Source organism: Mixophyes fleayi, chromosome 3, assembly GCF_038048845.1.
Source record: "Mixophyes fleayi isolate aMixFle1 chromosome 3, aMixFle1.hap1, whole genome shotgun sequence".
In the NCBI taxonomy this organism is placed as follows: domain Eukaryota; kingdom Metazoa; phylum Chordata; class Amphibia; order Anura; family Limnodynastidae; genus Mixophyes; species Mixophyes fleayi.
The window spans coordinates 66,634,664-66,653,893 of NC_134404.1; the positions used below are offsets into that span (position 1 = coordinate 66,634,664).

General features: G+C 41.1%; 1 protein-coding gene across 1 annotated transcript in view; it reads right to left on the bottom strand.

Moving 5' to 3' along the window:
- Positions 1-19,230, bottom strand: part of RASA2 (RAS p21 protein activator 2) — a 72,604-nt gene that overhangs the window by 26,110 nt on the left and 27,264 nt on the right. The window contains exons 5-10 of the mRNA XM_075201618.1: positions 15,586-15,659; positions 14,726-14,809; positions 13,197-13,269; positions 12,609-12,685; positions 10,103-10,204; positions 620-776 (exon numbers count right to left, since the gene is read on the bottom strand). Of these exons, the coding sequence (XP_075057719.1) occupies positions 620-776; positions 10,103-10,204; positions 12,609-12,685; positions 13,197-13,269; positions 14,726-14,809; positions 15,586-15,659 (567 nt within the window). The remainder of the gene's footprint in view (positions 1-619; positions 777-10,102; positions 10,205-12,608; positions 12,686-13,196; positions 13,270-14,725; positions 14,810-15,585; positions 15,660-19,230) is intronic.

The window sequence follows — 19,230 nt, forward strand, 5'->3', positions numbered from 1 at the left end:
ACCATTGCACAAAGCAGTCCCAAATCTCTTGCACCTATAGGATGCAGAAGCCCAAATGCCTGGTAACTACAATGAAGTGGGCTCCCCAATCTAGGAATATGCTCCCAGTCTATATGCTGTAGGTGACATGCTAGGTTTGTCTGAACAAGTGTAGAGCCACTCTAATCAATAAATGTTTGCATAGTTGACTCTGAGTGGGTATGGTAACCAGCACCAATCGCCAGTTAGAATGCCGAGGGCTGTCTCTTTTGCTGGCGATTAAATTATCCCCTGCACTCCCTTCTAGAAATACGTCTGACCGCAGCTTTTTGTATCTCACTTCAATGTCAGTAGAGGGGAGGTGCGATGAGGCTTATGTGGTACCACTGTGTTCATCCTCTCTATTGCTTCTAATAAAGAAGCGGTGGTAGGAATCTGACCCCCTGTGTAACAGTCACATGAAATAGGGGAAATTGGGTCTACAATCTGCACATCAGGACAAACGCAAGTGACTTGGCAGGATTGTAATAAATTAGCGTAGCTGCACTGATGTGAAGGAATTGGCAAAAATTAAAGCCAAGTGGAAATATATTTTATTATACATTTTTATTACTCACTTTAAAGCCTATAACATATTTACCTGAATGTCTGGGGATTTCATTAGCAGGCTTTTAAGAGGGGTATAATACTCTGAAGTCAGCACATAGTCCTCTGTATAACAGATACTCAGTCTCAGGGACCCTGGATCATCAGACTTGGAGGATTTGCTTCCATTGTCTTTAGGCTGGAGCAGATACCTGAACACAGAAAATGTCAGAAGGTGTCATTTTCACTGCTATTTGGCACCACCACAATTGCTATATCTGCACAGGAGCCCAGAAGGGACACTGCTCCCTTATCTTATTCCAAATTAAAAAAACAAAAAAACACATTTAGGGTAGAGCGCATCATTAGCTATATGCACCGCCATTGCTGATTACACAGATCTGATCATATGAGTGTCCCTAGACTCATGGTGCGGGTTATTTTTCTTGGTGTTGAGTAGTAGTACTACTTCCTGTAGACTATCATATGTGATTAAGTCAATTCTACCATTTGAGCTCACAACACCCCTACTTTAATGTAACATATATGGATAGATGTTCTCTGCTTAACGTGAATAGGTCAGTTACACAGAGTGGAGACATGTGGGCTAAACAAATATTCAGCCTATAAAGGAGCTGGGTTCTATTTGCCTCATGCCTCAGTGATGTTGCCATTGATAGGTTGCGTTCCCATGAATATTGGTTACCACCACCAATCAGAGCTGGGAGGGAGAGGTGGGTAGCAGACTGCAGCATGTTCAACCTTTCTAGAGCGCCTGCTCTAGAAAGGAGCAACATCTGGTCAGAATCCAGCCAAAGTAAAGCTACACCTCTAACAGCCCCATCAGATTATCCACCTACAGCAACGTCATACACCGGCAGTGTTAATCCAACACAATCTGCCCAACCTTTACATACAGTTCTCATCTAGTCATCATCCCCAGTCCTGTGTACTTAAATATCCCACTACTCCCTTTTCAATTAGGGCACACCAGTACACACCCCATTTGGTCAAAACTAACTCCAGCCACCCACTGTACCATCTTAAACAAAGAAACCACCAAAGCACTTACCTCTAAATGGCTGATAAGCACCTATTATCGACATTACAATTCTGTTCCCTTCACAGACCAGGTGCTGTCAAGTCCCCATTACCTTCTCACACACTATTTTAACAACCCATTCCACCCTACTAAATTCACTCTACTTCTCTTCCTCCCATGCCCCCAGATGTTGTAAAATGCTCCTACACATTTCATGATGCTGGTCTCCTCAAGTCCAGACTGCTGGAGTGTGTATGGTGGGCGTAGTCACGGTGCAATGTGCAGTGAGACACAGGAGAGAGGCGGAAAATCACCCTGGCTGCTGTGCAGTTAGAGTACAGCTACTCTATGGAAGGAGTGACTGCCACCCTTCTCGTATACTCACCAGATAAGTAGAGATGCTTGAACCGGTCATATATTGTTTCTCAAATGGCGCAAATTTTGTAAAAAAAATATTGCAATTTCTACTATTTTTGATAAATGTTAGCAAATTGTGAACCTTGAACTTCAACCACTGTAGTGTTCACGGTTCCAATATAAAAAAAAAAAAAAGTATTTTAACTTTTTGATAAGCTTAAAAATATTAGTATTTATAAATAAAAAAAATTAAAAGATACTAATTTTAACATGAACAGGCAAACCTCAAATGTGACTGGTGAATGTGGTGACCTTTCAAATTTAGAACCCTGAAATAAAATTGTAGCCAACTGACAATTATACCATGAACATGTTCTTGGGTATCAAACTGATGAAATTCATTTTTCTGATGCAATTATATTATTTACTGGAGGCTCCATTTGACCTCTACAAAACGGCACTATTTGTACGCTCTCCTTGTCAGCTTCATATCCATCAGGTGGATCATTTCATTGTGGTTGGATCCTGAAGAAAGCAGCATATCCATATAAAGGAGGCATCTTTCTGAATTCTTAGGGGGAGATTCAATTCAACGCAGTGCGCTGCCGGACATCCCCCTGTCCGGCTGCGCACATTGTAGCCTATTATGATAAGGAATCTTGGTTTATTTTTCTGCACACCTCTATGAGAGCCAGGAAAAACGAGCAAGGATTTCTTGGCAGACATCAAAGTGTCTCCACAAACTCTTCCAGAGACACATCACATTGAACCAAATCTCCCCCTTATAATGGATTTAGTGAATTTATATTTGCCTACATTTTAGGTAACAGAGGTATAAGTAGTGTTATTCAATATTTGATCTGTGTGTCTCTACAGATATATGCTGAGAAAATAGAAAAACCACTCACACAAATTGTGAGTGCATATGTATGTATGAATGGTGGGCAGAGTTAGTGAGTTTGTGTGTGCATGTACGTATGGGAGAGCAGAGTGAGTGAGTATGTATGTATGTATGGGATTGCCGAGTGAGTGAGCGCATATGTGCGTATATGTATGTGAGGGCAGAGTGAGTGCTTATGTGCATGTATGTATGTGAGGGCAGAGTGAGTGCGTATGTATGTGTATGTATGTGAGGGCAGAGTGAGTGCGTATGTGCATGTATGTATGTATGCGAGGGCAGAGTGAGTGAGCGCATATGTGCATGTATGTATGTATGCGAGGGCAGAGTGAGTGAGCGCATATGTGCATGTATGCGAGGGCAGAGTGAGTGAGCGCATATGTGCGTATATGTATGTGAGGGCAGAGTGAGTGAGCGCTTATGTGCATGTATGTATGTATGTATGTATGTATGTATGTATGTGAAGGCAGAGTGAGTGCGTATGTATGTGAGGGCAGAGTGAGTGAGCGCGTATGTGCATGTGCGTATGTATGTGAGGGCAGAGTGAGTGAGCGCGTATGTGCATGTGCGTATGTATGTGAGGGCAGAGTGAGTGAGCACGTATGTGCATGTATGTATGCATGCGAGGGCAGAGTAAGTGAGCGCATATGTGCATGTGAGGGCAGAGTGAGTGCGTGTGTGCGCGTATATATGGGAGGGCAGAGTGCGTATGTATGTGAGGGTAGAGTGAGTGAGTGTGTGCGTGCGTGTGTGTGTGCGTATGTATGTATGTATGTATGTATGTATGGGGGTGGGGGGTAGAGCGCATGCATGTGTGCATACGGAGGAGGGGGAGAGCAGGGTGCATGCCTATGTGCACATGTATGAGGAGGGGGGAGGGAATGGTTGTAAAATTAATTAAATCTATCCATGGAGGTTTGCAGATACAAGTGTAGCAACAGCCTGGACACCTCACCTCAATTAAACTGAGAAAGCACATACTACAGTGTGCCAAATAATGAACTTTAAAGACTAGTTAGATCAAGTGGTCACAGTTATTGAATGTGATATCAGAGTACTACAAACGGTCGGCAAACACGTTACATCTGTCAACTATCAGCAAATTGCCACTAACTATAGAAAAGGGAATTGGTGCATATAAAAAGGAAAACCTCTCAAAGAACTGGACATTCCTGCAGACAGTGATTTTCTTTTTTTGGGCCTAGTGCGCTACCAGACTTCTCATGCAGTTAGACTGTAATGCCCCAAAATCTGTGGCATTGTACATGTACTGCATCTATTTTCTTTAAGAGGTACTATCTATCAAAGAAAACTTTCCAAACGCTCATACAGATACTGAGAGCAGTGCAGTTACTTCTGCAGTTGTAGAAGAGCACACACCTGTTTCAAGGCAGTGACAGGCAAGTCTCATGGCTCAAGGCTGACATGACGTAGCCGTGGTGTATGTCAAGATCAGATCCCTCTAATGGGACATGATGGCACTATCATATGTTAGTCGAAAAGACCAATATGTATTTTCCTCTGCAGGCAGTGGTGATAGCCTTAGGAGTAAAAACGGGATTTATACTTACGATAAATCTTTTTCTCTTGAGTCCATCTGGGGGACACTCCTTAACCATGGGGACTTACAAAAGCAATCCCTCTGAAGGGTGGGACCGCTCTGATCTCCTTGCACGCAGAACACTACGGCCAAAGGAGGCGAATATATTAAATTGGTAGAATTTCGTAAAGGTATGGACCGAGGACCAGGTGGCTGCTCTGCACAGCTGGTCCGCCGTGGCTCCATTACGAGCCGCCCAAGACGCCTCAACCGACCGGGTAGAATGGGCAACAATACGTTTCGGCACAGGGAGATTAATACTTTGGACATAAGCCTCCCTGATAGTCAGGGTAAGCCATCTGGCAATAGTTTGCTTAGATGCTGGCTATCCCCGTTTGGAAAAGTCAAACAACACAAATAGAGACTGTCTTACGTATCTTTGCAGATCTCTTAACATATATATGTAATGCCCTCACTACGTCCAAATATTTATTTGTCTTTGTTCTTCTGTTTGGTTCTTGTCCAGCAACCACCAGCTGAGGACCTAGAGCACGGGAATGCTCCTCTGGGATGGGACCCTGCCCAGGGTAAGGTCGCGAAAGATGTCACCATCTTTCCCAGCAGCTTCAAAGACCTGGCTACTGACAGCCTCTTGTCTGACAGGATCCTGCCTGTCCACTCCATCTAGGACCTCAACTTGTCCTGTGTAGACAACCTTCTGCTGCGTACCAAGTCCCTCACTAGTCTCAAGAAACTAATTTTTAGACAAGGGATTCTCTGTGACCCTTTCAGACTCTAGAAGTTCGGTCATAGACTGAACAACTCGTCTAGCCTTAGCACCCTGAATGGGTGTGACTAAAACCTTTTCCCTTACTGGAAATTCTAAGCCTGTAATAGCTTCGACTGAACGAAGCAAATCGACAGCCCTGAGCTCTTTCTGATTTGACAGAAGCCAAAACCTGAGGTGAGCTGGTCCCATGAATTCTATCACGATATTCTGGACCTACTCGTCTACCGAGGACCCGGTCTGCTGCCGGGCAAACCCAAGCAGCCGTCCTCCCACCCCACCCTCTGGAACCAGAGGTGGGTGGTAGTCATGCCGCTGGTCTATCCGGCAGCTTGGCGGAAGAAGCTCTCCGCGCCACAGGGGCAAAGGATGACCTTCCCCTACGGGACGGTCTCCTGGATTCCACGGCCCCTGGATCGGTAGTCTGGTGTCTGCCAGACCCGCCCCCGTAAGGAGGCTGTCTGAAAGAACTAAACCTAGGCCGAGCCCTAGGTCTTGGAGTATTTACAGGCAAGGACGTCTTCTTGCCCCCTGAAGCCTGTAAAATCCAAGAGTCTAATCCTGGACCAAATAACATCACACCCGTATACGGGATGGATTCTAATGATCGTTTAGACTCTGAATCCGCATTCCAAGCCCTTAACCATAACGCCCTTCTAGCTACTACAGCTGTAGCTGAAATAGACGAAGCTATGGAGGTCGAATTATGGGCCGCTTCATATACATAGCCTGCTGCCTCCCTTAGCTGCATGGCCAGAGGCAGTAAATCTGAATCCTGCAAGGCAGACTCTAACTGCCCTGCCCAGACTTCCATGGCCCTAGCTACCCAGGTAGAGGACAATGCTGGCCTGAGGCTAATACCGGCGGCCGAGAAGATCGACTTCAGCAGGGATTCTAATTTCTTGTCAGTCGCGTCCTGTAAGGTCGCTGACCCGGGTACAGGTAGTGTAGTCTGACGAACCAATCTCGCCACAGGTGTATCTACCTTTACCACCTGTTCCCAACGGGTCATATCCTCCTCCTGAAGGGGATACAATACGCCAAACTTCCTTGGCATAGAGAACCTATTATCTGGATATTTCCAAGAGGCCTCTACAATATCCCTCAACTCAACTGAGGGAGGGAACCTGACCACCTGCTTAGAAGCCTTCTTAAAGAGGGAGCGGTCCAAAGACTTTGTCTCCTCTACTTCAGCAAACCCCAGGGTCTGACGAACTGCTCTTACCAGATCGTCCATACCCTGGTGCCTAGAGTTTCCTTCTGACTCTATAATGGACACATCTGAATCGTCCAACAATTCCCCCTCCTCCTCCGAGGAACTCTCAGAGTCTGACACGGACCACAGCACTTTAGCTGTTTGTCTATGTCTTTTAACACTACGCTTGTGTCTGGGGTTCTCCAGTAGATGGGTAAGCCGGTCCAGGGTTTTAGCCACCGTTGACCAACCCACCTCTCCCATCTGGGAAACCCCCGGGAGGGCTGGGGAGGGAAATACACCGACCCCTGGGGAAAATGACTCATCTGTCATTCCTACTGTTATACCCTGAGAAACCCCAGATGTAGCTGGGATCTCAACTGGTTTAGATAACAGATTTACAAGGGTATTAACTCCCTGTGTTAAGGCAGCCGCCCACTCAGGAGGATCTACAGTTATGGTGCAGGTGTCTATAGGCTGTTTCACAGGAGCCACAGTGCAGGCTGCACAGAGCCCCCCCTGATCCAGCCGTTCACCTGTTAGTTTAACATTACATTTTGAACAGACATTATGTTTGGTACGTGTTGTTTTGCTTTTATCTGCCATCACAAGATAAGAAAAACTAAATCACGTTTCAAAATTCACAAACACTTCTCCAATTTATCAGAAAATACAGATTAGGTTATATTAACATATCATAGTATTTCTGATTTAAATAAGACAGGCTTGGAGAACTTTATAGTTTTCTCATAAACAACAGTTCTCTCAACACATCATTGTCTTATAAAATACATGTCTACACATGCACACACATACACACAGAAGAAAAAAAAAGTGATACTCAGCGGGGAAGATATGTGTCAACAGTGCACTTCTCTTCAAATGACTGCTGCAACTGTCCTCCTTTTGAAGCTTGGCGCCAAAAAGGGATCTTCCACGTGCTCACTCAGCGGGGGAGGGGAAGAGGTGTTTCTCAACACATTCCCCTACCACTGGACTCTCCTTCTGTGTCTCTGCTAACAGTGATTTCCCCAATCTACTTAGGTGAAATCCTGTTGCTTTATCTTTCTCACATTTTGCTACCACACCGCAAAATACAGGTACATATTTATCTATGAACCAGTCAAAAGATAGTATTTCTGTTCCTTTTCCTCTATATAGAGAGTATAAGGTATAATTTTTTTTAGTCAAGCTGAAAGGCTGCAGCAGGTTTTTCAGTATTGACTGCAATTAGCACAGAACACCTGGGCCCATTTAGCATTACATTTGGAACAGACAATATGTTTGGCACGCCCAAACACTTCCACAACCTTTATCAGAAAATACAGACTAGGTTATTTAACATATCATAGTATTTCTGATTAAATAAGACAGGTTTGGAGAACTTTATAGTTTTCCTTAAACACAGTTCTCTCAACACCTCATAGTCTTATAATACACATGCATATACAGAAGAAACAAAGTGATAATTAGCGTGGAAGATATGTGTCAACAGTGCACTTCTCTTCAAATGACTGCTACAACTGTCCTCCTTTTGAAGCTTGGGGCCAAAAAAGGGATCTTCCACGTGCTCACTCAGCAGGGGGGGAAGCGGTGTTCCTCAAACACATTCCCCTTCCACTGGCTCTCCTTCTGTGTTGTTTACCTTAACAGCGTTTTGCCCTCTCTCATATTAGGGGAAAACCTGTTAGAATGTGTTCCCCGCTAGCGCTACTCAAAGCGCGCCATCCTCTAGAATTCACTGCCATCCCCATGGGAGGAGGAACTTGGTATACTCCAGCTGGCTTCCGGGGAACTTCAGCAGTAAAGGCACTCTCTGCCTAATGGCAGCGCCCGTCCTGCATCAGCGGGGAGAGTCTCTTGCCGACTGCTTCCCGCTGTGAGAAACGCTTACCTCTCTGTCAGCGGGGGGGCCTCCCCCGCCCCCCTCCCACAGGTGCTTCTCCCACGAGTCAGCTCCATTTGCACGGAGCCTCTCGCCACTGTCAAAAGAAAAAAACTGCAAAAGGAAAAAACCTATAACCAGTGAACCCTGTTCACTGTCTCTCTTGGAGCTCTTCAGGTGCAACCTTCTTCCAAGGGCACCCAATTCAAACTGAGGTATGTGGGAATTGGCAGGGGTGATATGCTGTCAGCTGAAAAAAGTTAACTCTTTGGGTGCCAGACTCCTCCCCCCGACTCAACCCCATGGTTAAGGAGTGTCCCCCAGATGGATGAAAGAGAAAATTTTTTATTTTCTTTCTTAGATGCTTTCATAAAAAAAGAGATTGTGGACAGAAGATGCCGCTGTGAAAAGGTATTTAGAAAAGTTTTTCTCATTGATGAACATCCCTGGAAAAGAAACTGACTGATCTGGAGCAACTGGAGTTGGAAGAACCTCGGGAATGATATACACAACACAATACAGTCAAGCAGAAGGAAAAGTGTCAAACGAGGGAGCGAAGGATAAGATGAAAAGTGATAGATGTGAGATGAGAGGGACACAGAGTGTAATAGAGAGAGAGATGGGGAATGGGGAGAAGGAGCGAGCACTGTATCAGTAGTTGTCTTTTAACCATAAAGTCTGATAATTTTCTGACAAAAAGAGCGGTTGTCTTTATTTTAGGGTAGCTTGGATTATTGTAATTATATTAAAACTCTTTGTATAAGAAGTTGGGCTACACATGGCTAATAATGGTTGAGCAATACAGCCAAGCAGAAAGTACCTAGCAACAGGTCTGGTCCTCCCTCTCAAGTCTGTTATGAACATACTTTTTTCCTTTGCAAAATCACATATTTTAAAGTGCCAGATGTCAGGCAAAATATCCTCATAGCCATAAATCACACACAGATATATGTATTACAAATGTGTGGGTGTCTGGCAGGGGGTGAGGGGAGGAGTCATCTAATCATTCTTAAAAAGGTACAATATTTGTATTTTAAAGTTTACACAACTCTTATGTAAGTATTTATTGAAGTTTTCAAAAGGAATTAGAAGTGTGCCTCAGGCAACATATCTAAGAACACCCTCCATGAAGCAAGCATTAGGTTTCCAAGGCTTGCCTGCCTGCAAGCACGCACCCAACCAGAATTACAACAACAAACAATACCGATGCCTACACAATGCCACAATGACCATGATACCGCCACCCAAACATGCCTATAACTTTTGTATCTCCATATATCACCAGAAGCCCTCTAAGCATCTACAGAATACAGACAGCCACACTATGCAGACACCTATTCTACATTTACACACACAATTCTACACCATCACCCTTTGCTGAACCCCACCAGTAGCATACAACACCCTCAATGAAATTAGTTACCCCTCTACATTATAAAACAAATGCTACTGCCCCCCTTTCATCAAGTCTATACTACCACTTCACAAAAACATTGACATTAATCTGAACTAAACAGGGTAAACCCTGATTTATATCACATATTCAAACTTGCTGATCTCCCAGAATCATCACCACAATATATCTAACGTACCACCCATAGATCTTCATCTGCCTAAACCAGTTACTACACCTTCACATGTCAGACTGATCCACTATTACTGTGTAAGTAGTACAGAATTACATAGAAATTCACACATTCTGTAAAAACGACTAATTTACACACGTTTTAACTCTTTAAACCTTAATTTGGCACTGGGAAACATTCTGTGTGTGGTATTAAGATGGAGACACTCTTTACGGAGAAGAAAAATCAGAAGATAAATGAATAATTACCATGCTCTGTGGGATGAGTCACTTCTCAAAACCCTCACTGAAATTCTTATCTCTCCAAGAAACACATCCTGGGCAAGATTTCCATTGTTCCACAGATCAACCCTAAAAAGCAATGGACACATAAAGGAATAATCAATTTACATCTCATTAAAATGGTAAAATAGGGATATACCAAGAACCTCCTCATTTGCAATAAGTCACAAAACAAAATGCACATAGTCAGGCGACATATTTACTGAAGGGCCCAAGTATCAGACACGTCAGCAGAATATTACATAAGCATGTGTAGAAGAGGAAAACCAGGAAACCAATGCGCAGCAGCAAAATATAGAGAGTGGTTAGTAAACTGTAAACAGAGCTCTGCGCAAAAGAGAGTTCAGTACACTGCAAGTTCATTAGAGAAGAATGCTGACCAGTACAAATTAAAACCCAACACCGAGATTCAGTGTAGTATCAGATAAATAAGTGCTCAGTGTGTGAGGAAGAAATGGATGAGTAATGCATACATAAAACATTATGTTTGCATCTTGCTGATAAGGAAGCAAAAATAGTCTATTGAGGATCCTGCTTGGTGTAAATTAGCATGAAAAACAAAGCCTGCATGTGACAGGCACCCACGCATCTCTCAGACAAGGTATTGCTCAATAGATGAAATGGTGACTGCCAAGCTTCGAAGATCAGGTTACAAAGCAGTTTCCTAGTTGGCAATTACACTCAAGTCATAACACAATCTTATCAGTTAAATGTTAGGGATTCAAGTGTCTTAACAAGGAGAAAAGCATGACTTGGGAAAGACGACAGCGTGTGAGTGTATGCATATAAAAAGGTAAGTTTTATATTAAACACCAAAACACTACTAAAAACACTTTGCATATAAATTCTTGAACAAAATACATGCAGTTAATCCACCCACACTAAACGGTTAAAAGCAATCTGTAGCAGGAAACCGATAACCCCTTGGCTGTCAGCAGACCTGCATTGCTCTATATACAATGAAATATCCTCTCTGGCAGTGAGGGGATAGACAAACAAGAAAAATGCAGACACATGCTGCTCTCAGGGCTTACCATCCAGGACTTGTCTGCAATAACAGCATATAACACCATAGAGGAGACAAGAAGATTGACAGGTAAGAAAGGAATACACAGAGGGAGAAACCTCACACTAAATAATAATGGAACCAGATAGCAGCACAGTCTGAAGACAGTATATAGTCAGACAAAAGGTATTAAACACCATTGTCAATATAGGACAACCTTGTGAAAAAGCCACAGAATTGATTATGTAGGGATAATGGATATGTTGGACCTTTCTAATGAGACCCGACATAACACACAAGTCTAGATGATGCAGGATGCAACATGTAGGCATGAGATTTAAACTGGTGGTAATCAGTTTAACGATACTGACTACCCCGACACGGACTAACATGACGATTCCGAAGAAGTACTACCCCGATCTGAAAAATAAAAAGACTACTTACCATGATCCAGATGACTTCATGTGACGACCCGATCTGTTGCCAACTGGGGAAAATGTGAAACCGCGACTCCTCTTAAAGTGGCGATGGACGGACCCGGTTGTCATCCATGTAATGTATTATTTTAGGGGTTCGAGGTATTAGGGTTAGGAGTTAAGGTTAGGATCATGGTAAGTAGTCTGTTTTTCCGTTCGGGGTAGTACTTCTTCGAAATCCTTATGTTGTCTTAGTCCGTGTCGGGGTAGTCAGTACCGTTAATAGGTACTACACCCATTTAAACACAAGGATAATTAAGATTCAAATACAAGGAGACAAACACTGCTCAAACTGTAACTATTCCACTAACTAAATCCATACTGGACTTGAAGCATAAGAAACTCAAGGTGTTAACAGGCTTCTACTTTACACCAGAGAAATTAATAGATTTTTAAAACATGAAGGGAAACTGTAGCACAAGCGATTCTAGTAGTACAGGTTACTTTCATTGTCTGCAGAACACAATAATATATGTATAAATGGTTCTTGGGTCATCATTTCAGTGCAAAAGAAAGACTTTATTAGAAGGAATCATGAACTCAATATTGAAAATGACGACAAACATTACCTAATTGCTGCAATCACCCAGCAGTCTTGTACCTCTATGTAACCACCTTGGTGACTTCCAGTATTGTTTACAGTATGGGATGCATTATCCCATAGCATTTGAGAGACCATGACAGCCAATGGGTAATTTTCTCCAACTCATTAGGTTATAAGCCCAAAGGAAGAAAAGAGCAACCAAAAATATTACTGCTTCTTTAACCCCTACATCAAAACAAACATTTGTATCAAATGTCATCTAAATACACAGGTTCTAAACTCACAGGAGACAAAATAAACATAGTCTACAGTGATTTTAATATATACACACAAACTCAGCCACATATGGGTTTTGTTTTGGTTTTTTTTACACTGCCTACGTCTGAACCAATACTACACGGCAGTCACTGTATACAGGGTTGAATAAAATAAATTTGAAATACAAACCTTACTTCAAGTTTCTCAATGTCTTCTTCCTCTACTTGAAACTGGGACTTTTTAGTGTAGCTGCTCGACCTTGTCACCTAAAAACAGAATTCTGTTACTGCTCCCTATCATATAGAAAGATCATCCACAAACCAGGGTTCTCTGTGAAAACTACGAGATAAAAGGAAAGCTCCCATTCCTACTAGGCCTATACCAAGACATAAAAAAAAAAAAAAAAAAAAAAAAAGAGTTTTGCCAAACGCATTTTTAAAAACCGTACATTGAACGCATTTGTAATCTATCTGTACTGTGTTCTCCCAGTGTTTGGGTGGGTTTCCTTCGGGCACTATATTTTGTTCCCACAGTCCAAAAAGATACTAGTAGGCTAACTGCCTTCTGTAAGCTCCAATGAGGCAGGGATTACATTTTATCTGTATAGCGCTGCATAATATGATTACGATTATTATTGTGTACTTCTATAGCAACAATGAGGTTTATAGACATTTTTTACATGTGTTTTAACATGAGATAAAAGGCACATTGGGAATGTTGGTGAACACTTAGCCTTATGGCTATATAACATGGACTGTGCAAGATGTTTCAATTCACCTCAAAGTAGAACTTCTCATTGAACTGTGGATTACTAGTTTTCTTCTTCACTTTGGTTTTCTTTTGGTCATTTCTGAAATCAAATGCAAGGAGTGAAAAAAAATGCACTCAATGTCACATAAAGGCAATGGAAATACTGAAACGAAATACACCAAACAAAAAACAGGAAACACATAGATAAGAGGTTAGATAAAGTAATGTCTCCATGATTTCTCTTTAGGGACATATCCATAGAGCAGCAGAATACTTTGTTTAAAAAAAAAGCAAAACAGATTACAGTCTTTAAATGAGTATTTATTATTGGATCGCTTTGATGAGACATGTGAACATGGAAATTTGAGAGCTGACTTCTGCTTTGGCTTTCAACTAAATACAGACTGTCCTTTCTTGAGCTGCGATGTATCCACCATGACAAGGGGATTTTTATGAAAGTATCAGATCAGTTAGCAGTTAAGATGTTGTTTTATCAAATATAGTGGTTGAAATTCTAGCCGATTCTAAATATACAATGATGCAGTTAGTAAAAATACAGCTGTCACATATGGTCAAGAAATGAATCTGAAGAGAAAGCCAGCAGTGATGAATTTGCCTATGCTAAAGGTCTATATTGTGCCAATCCTATAGGAAAAAACAACCACTAAAATGTATCAAGCCAGCTCATTATTTTGTTGGAAGATTAGAATGAAACACAGCATATAAGACAGCAAAGCTGATCATGAAGCTGGCTAGGCACAGCTGTCTGACAAAGTGTCCTATTCTCCATTACATATCCATAGCTATAGGGGGTTTGCCTCCTTCAAGAGTACCATCACCTGGCAACTTTGCATTTACCCATATTTAAAGATGTAATTAAATTGTTGTTGGTTTTGACTACTCATTTGTTATGCAAACAGTAAATATAGCAATGACATTTAGTTACGTAAATATTAGATAACTAATCCATGACATGTATTCTATAAATAGTATTTATTTTATTGACTTATCCAGCACTTTGTCAGTCTAGAAGAGTTTTTTAGTCCAGTGTATTGTACATAATGATTCATAGTGGCTGGTATTATATTTATCATGTTGGGTTTTTAATCGCCTATACTTAAAATCATGTGATTTACCGTCAGTAATCAGATTCATAATAAATAATCTTCAAACTAAAATGGGCTTCACTATTTATAGTGATCTCTAATGAGAGGTATATAAATGTATTTTTGCTACAATGATCATTTCAGTAGTAATGTTGGGAATAGTTTGTGCACTGTGAATTCATGGTTATATTTAGACATTTCTCGAGATTAGCCTGTTTCACTCACCATCAATCCACAAAAACGGGTTTCCCCTTAGCAAAGGAGACTAACATTTTATCCGTCATATCATATTCTATATATTATTGGCACCTCTGTTGGGTTTTCACGTTATTATTGCCATGTAGCTGCACCTCTCTCTGTTACGCATTTTCAATTTATATATGGAGTGTATTGGAATTTAACAAAGTGTACAAAAGCAAACAAATATAATGCATATATTTATATATTTACCTAGATGGGCCAACGAGAGACACAGAAGCATATGGATCGCAGCTCTGCCCGTTGACCAGAGGTAACCCCTCACATTCCAGTATGCTAAGGGGAGACAATCATATTTGTAAAGTTACATAACATGGTACTATTGCTTGCAATGGTCTACAATGCTTTTTCTTTCCATCACCTATGTTAGTGGTTATGTAACACAATGCAATGCGTTTGAGAAGTGTTGTTTCTCATAAGAAACAGAACGATTGTCATTTTTCTAGCGCAGTCTGGAAAATTAAAATGTGACGTTTCCCAATGCAACCAAACACTTTTTCTACCTGCACCAAATAGTATCAATGTCTAAGAGACGCGTGCACTTTAGAATGTGAAAGGTTTTCTTCCCCAATTTGTTTATGTGGAATTAAAGTCAGTACAAATACATCAAGTATAAACTAGTACAACACCACAACTGCAAAACAAGAGACAGGCCAGTAATGGAGTTTATTGACAAGAAAGAAGGAGTATTCAAATTGTAAATAGCTTAATGGTAACGTAAGTAAACTATAAATTCAGCATAGCCGATGTGATTTACAAGACGATGACAGCTGTTTGCATACAGGTTTGTGAAAAATAAACACAATATAAGATCTAAATTTATCCACTGAAATTTGCGGCAGCCTGTAGCCCTGGCTGAGAAGTGGTTAACAGTAATTTGTATGTATTCAAACACTCTCTGCAGCCGCCTACGCTTCCTCTCTCTGCAAGTTATGGAAAAAAGGAAGTGTCCTGATGACTCTTCAGAGCCTGTCACACTGACCACCACATGTAATACAGACACAGAGTGCCTGCTCTCTGCACACGCTCAGGGTCCTATCCGATATACTTACTGTACCATAAGCTGCTGCACAGAGCCATTGTCGGTAATCAGCTCATTTAACTTCAGCTCAAGGTGGACTTTTCCCTGTAACAACACATTGACAACAGTTACATATCAGTTTGTCTCTGCTACTTTAAATTGCAGTGTGTTCCTACAAGACAGATTTCATAATTAACCATCATAGACCCTGCTCATCCCCACCAAAATAAAAACAGACATTTTTGGTGGACTACAACTCCAATACATTGTGGTCCAACACCAAGCATGCGAGACAGGTGTTATCATAGGCAAAGCAGGGTGGAACAAGGTAGTGTCACATAACATTAATTCACTGGTGGGCATGTTTGGCTCCTATTTTAGGGTGGTGAGCACCTCTGGATGCCCCAGTGTGCTCACCTGAGCATGTGATAGGCTGGTGCATGTTTAGTTGAGTTCTCGTCTGGCTGCTCTACAAGTAGGAGTATCACTGGAATGTGCTAGAGAGACTCTAATTTACAGCTGGATACTGTGTACATCCTGTCCGTCCACTTCTACAGAAACGCTCCATGTATCTAGCACTCACACCTGGAATATCAGCACCAACCAGTCCCATGTAACAGATAATTATATACTGGGAGTTAACAAAGAGAATTTACATTCCAGTACAATGGCAAACAAAACTTTAATATCATGAATAACTGTATACAGAGGCTTCTATTTCCTAAAGTACAGATCATTATGGTGAATAGGACATTATTGGGCAAAAAAGCACCTGTTTGAACGGAGCAGAGGAACTACCATTTTTGTGCCACTCTTAAAACCATGGGTTTGTGATGCGACAGTAAAGAACTCAGAATGGCTGGTTATGTAAGATGGTCCATCACTAAGCCCCAAACCTCAGCCACCGCAGGTGGGCCTAACACAAGAAAAACATGGGTAGAGAGACAATCTTCTCCCATGCTCTTTCTCCAGACAGGTCTCTAATATATGTTTAAACTGTATTTGGAGTATACAATGTTTATTTTACATCTAATGTGTTATTGCCTCAGTGGTGGGTCCTATAATTTGATTTCTGGTGGACCCTTCACACATTAATCAGCAAAGTCAATATGTAAGCAAGAAATGGAAATAACAAGTCACTAGCGAGTCTTTGGAGTATACAGGGATTGTCTTCAATGGCGCTTTCCCTGTGTCTATGGAACGCGCAGTATGACCTGCGGCCACCAAGTAGTGAAAATAAACCAGCAATGCAAACAGGGTTCAATGCCCCTAGGATTAAAGTGCAGATTGTGCACACAAGTATTCAGAGAGAATGCTGGCTAAAGCATAGACCAAGACAAAGGACATGCTGCATCCATGTCTGTCCAGGGTTCTCTCTGTATATACTCATGTATGAGGCCATAAAGATATGGAATACTTTGAGATACCGTTACAACCTACCTCTTGACTATATAGGAGACAAGCTATCCCCTAACGCACATTATAAACATATTAGAAGCCATTGAGCAGTTCTACGGTCATATAAAATTCACAATGTATACTGTGATTATATAAAGGAAATGACCTGCAAGAGGACTTCAAATATCCTTAACATAACATAACATATCTTAACAAGCAGCCAATCTAGCTTGACAGAAGGCCTCACCTACTGTGACACCGTATTAACAATACACAGCATTCAGTTTTACAACCAGGGCCAGCTATGGCAGAACACACCAAAGATAGCATTTTATTTATTAATATAATTTTTCATTATTGCAATCTATACACTCACGCACTATAAAGAAATAGTGTACAAGAAATTACAGCATATAATTTAGAAAACATTAAAGAGTATATGTTTAGGTGGTGTCACAGGCTCTTGGAGTGTTAGCACTTTTCTAAGACAGAAAACTGCTGGTGTTCACTGCACTTGTGCAACCTGTCACTGTGTGACAGTGGCGGAACGTTTCACCTTCATTCAATGCGTCAGCATGGGAGTGGCTGAGCTCTGCGAATGCTATTGGCTTGCTGGCTTGGGAAGCACTAACATTTAAAGCACCTAATGGACACCACCCATACATGTTATGTTCAGAATATTGAATATAAACAACAAATAATCAAATGCAGGGAGTGATAATGTGCACTTTATGCCATATTAAAAACTAAACAAAAATAGAACTTGAACACAAACAATAAAACAGAAAGACAAACATAAAAGCAAGGTATCACATTTTATGTGTATTTTCATGCATTTGTACTATGAATTATAATATCCATATATCGGCAGAATGCAATTCTTAAAAGCAAGGAGATTAATTTGTAGTGTAACAGTTTAGTGAGAGATCATTTCATTCAGGCATAACATCTGTTATGAGCAAACTTTGAGGTTTGTGACTGTCTGCTTTTCGTTTGGTCACTTTTAGACCTCACACTACACCATGCGCCTCAGTGATGTCAGACCTACATCCTGACAGACTACATCCTTAAACGGTTATACTATCAGAGGATTACCACGCATCAATAAAGAGAAAACAGCTGGGGGCTTTGGGAGGCTATAATAAGATCCTGGGTCGGTCACAGACAAAAGGATTGAATATATACTATATGCACGTTGTAAGAAATTAAAGTGGGGCACCTAAATATAATTCTGGTTTAATCTTGCAACAGTTCCATTGGATAAATGCAACTTGTCAAACAGTTACAGCCACCTACGCAGCTCTACAACATAGTGTAAAGAGGTGCCGATATAGAATAAAGCTGATATTTAGAAGCATAGTACATCAAATACACACTGTGTCATCAGTGACAATATCCTATCAATGAACCTGTCATTCTTCAATCTGTACAAAGTATTTCTATTTCCTAGGAGACTAGCAAGCCAATCACAAAATCTCTAACTGAATGAAGCAAAGTATTTGCTTCCAATAAAAGGGACACAAAATACATTATTTTAGATATGGACAGTTAAAAAATTCTGGTACATTAGTTAGCTCAATATTGCACATGATTTCATAGTATTCAGTCCCTTAGCCATTTATCTCACTGAATAACAAATCCTACACTGAAATGTTGTTCTCTGTGAGATGTTTATTTCAAAGCAGTGAATGTCAACATTATTTTTTTTAATACAATATTATTCTGTGTAACAAAAACATGTTGAAAAAAAAACCCCTGAAAAACGTTGTTTGCATAAGTATAGAATCGTTACATTTTAATATTTTGTAGAGCCACATTTTGCTGCAATAAAAGCTTTAAGTCTTTTGGGGTTAGGTAAGTATGCACCATATTTGCACACTATTTCGGAGTTATTTTGGCAGATTTTCTACAGACTGTTCGGGATAGTCAGGCGATGCTTGTGCACCAATACAGTGCCACAGATTCTAAATTGGATTAAGATCAGGGCTTTGACTGGGCTATTGTAGGACGATCACCATTTTGTGCTGGACCCACTTCCATGTTTGTGAGATCATTGACTTACTGAAAGATGAACTTTTGTCCAAGCTTCAGGTTTTTAGCAGATGGAAACAGGTCCACTTGCCGTATTTTTATTCATTCTTCCTTCTATTTCAACAAGAGGCCTATAAACTCGTGATGAAACCAGCAGCATAACAAAAGGCTACCACATTACATTAATTCACTGTAGGCATGTTGTTTTTTGAGGTATTCGGAGTGTTATATATTAATGCCATATGAT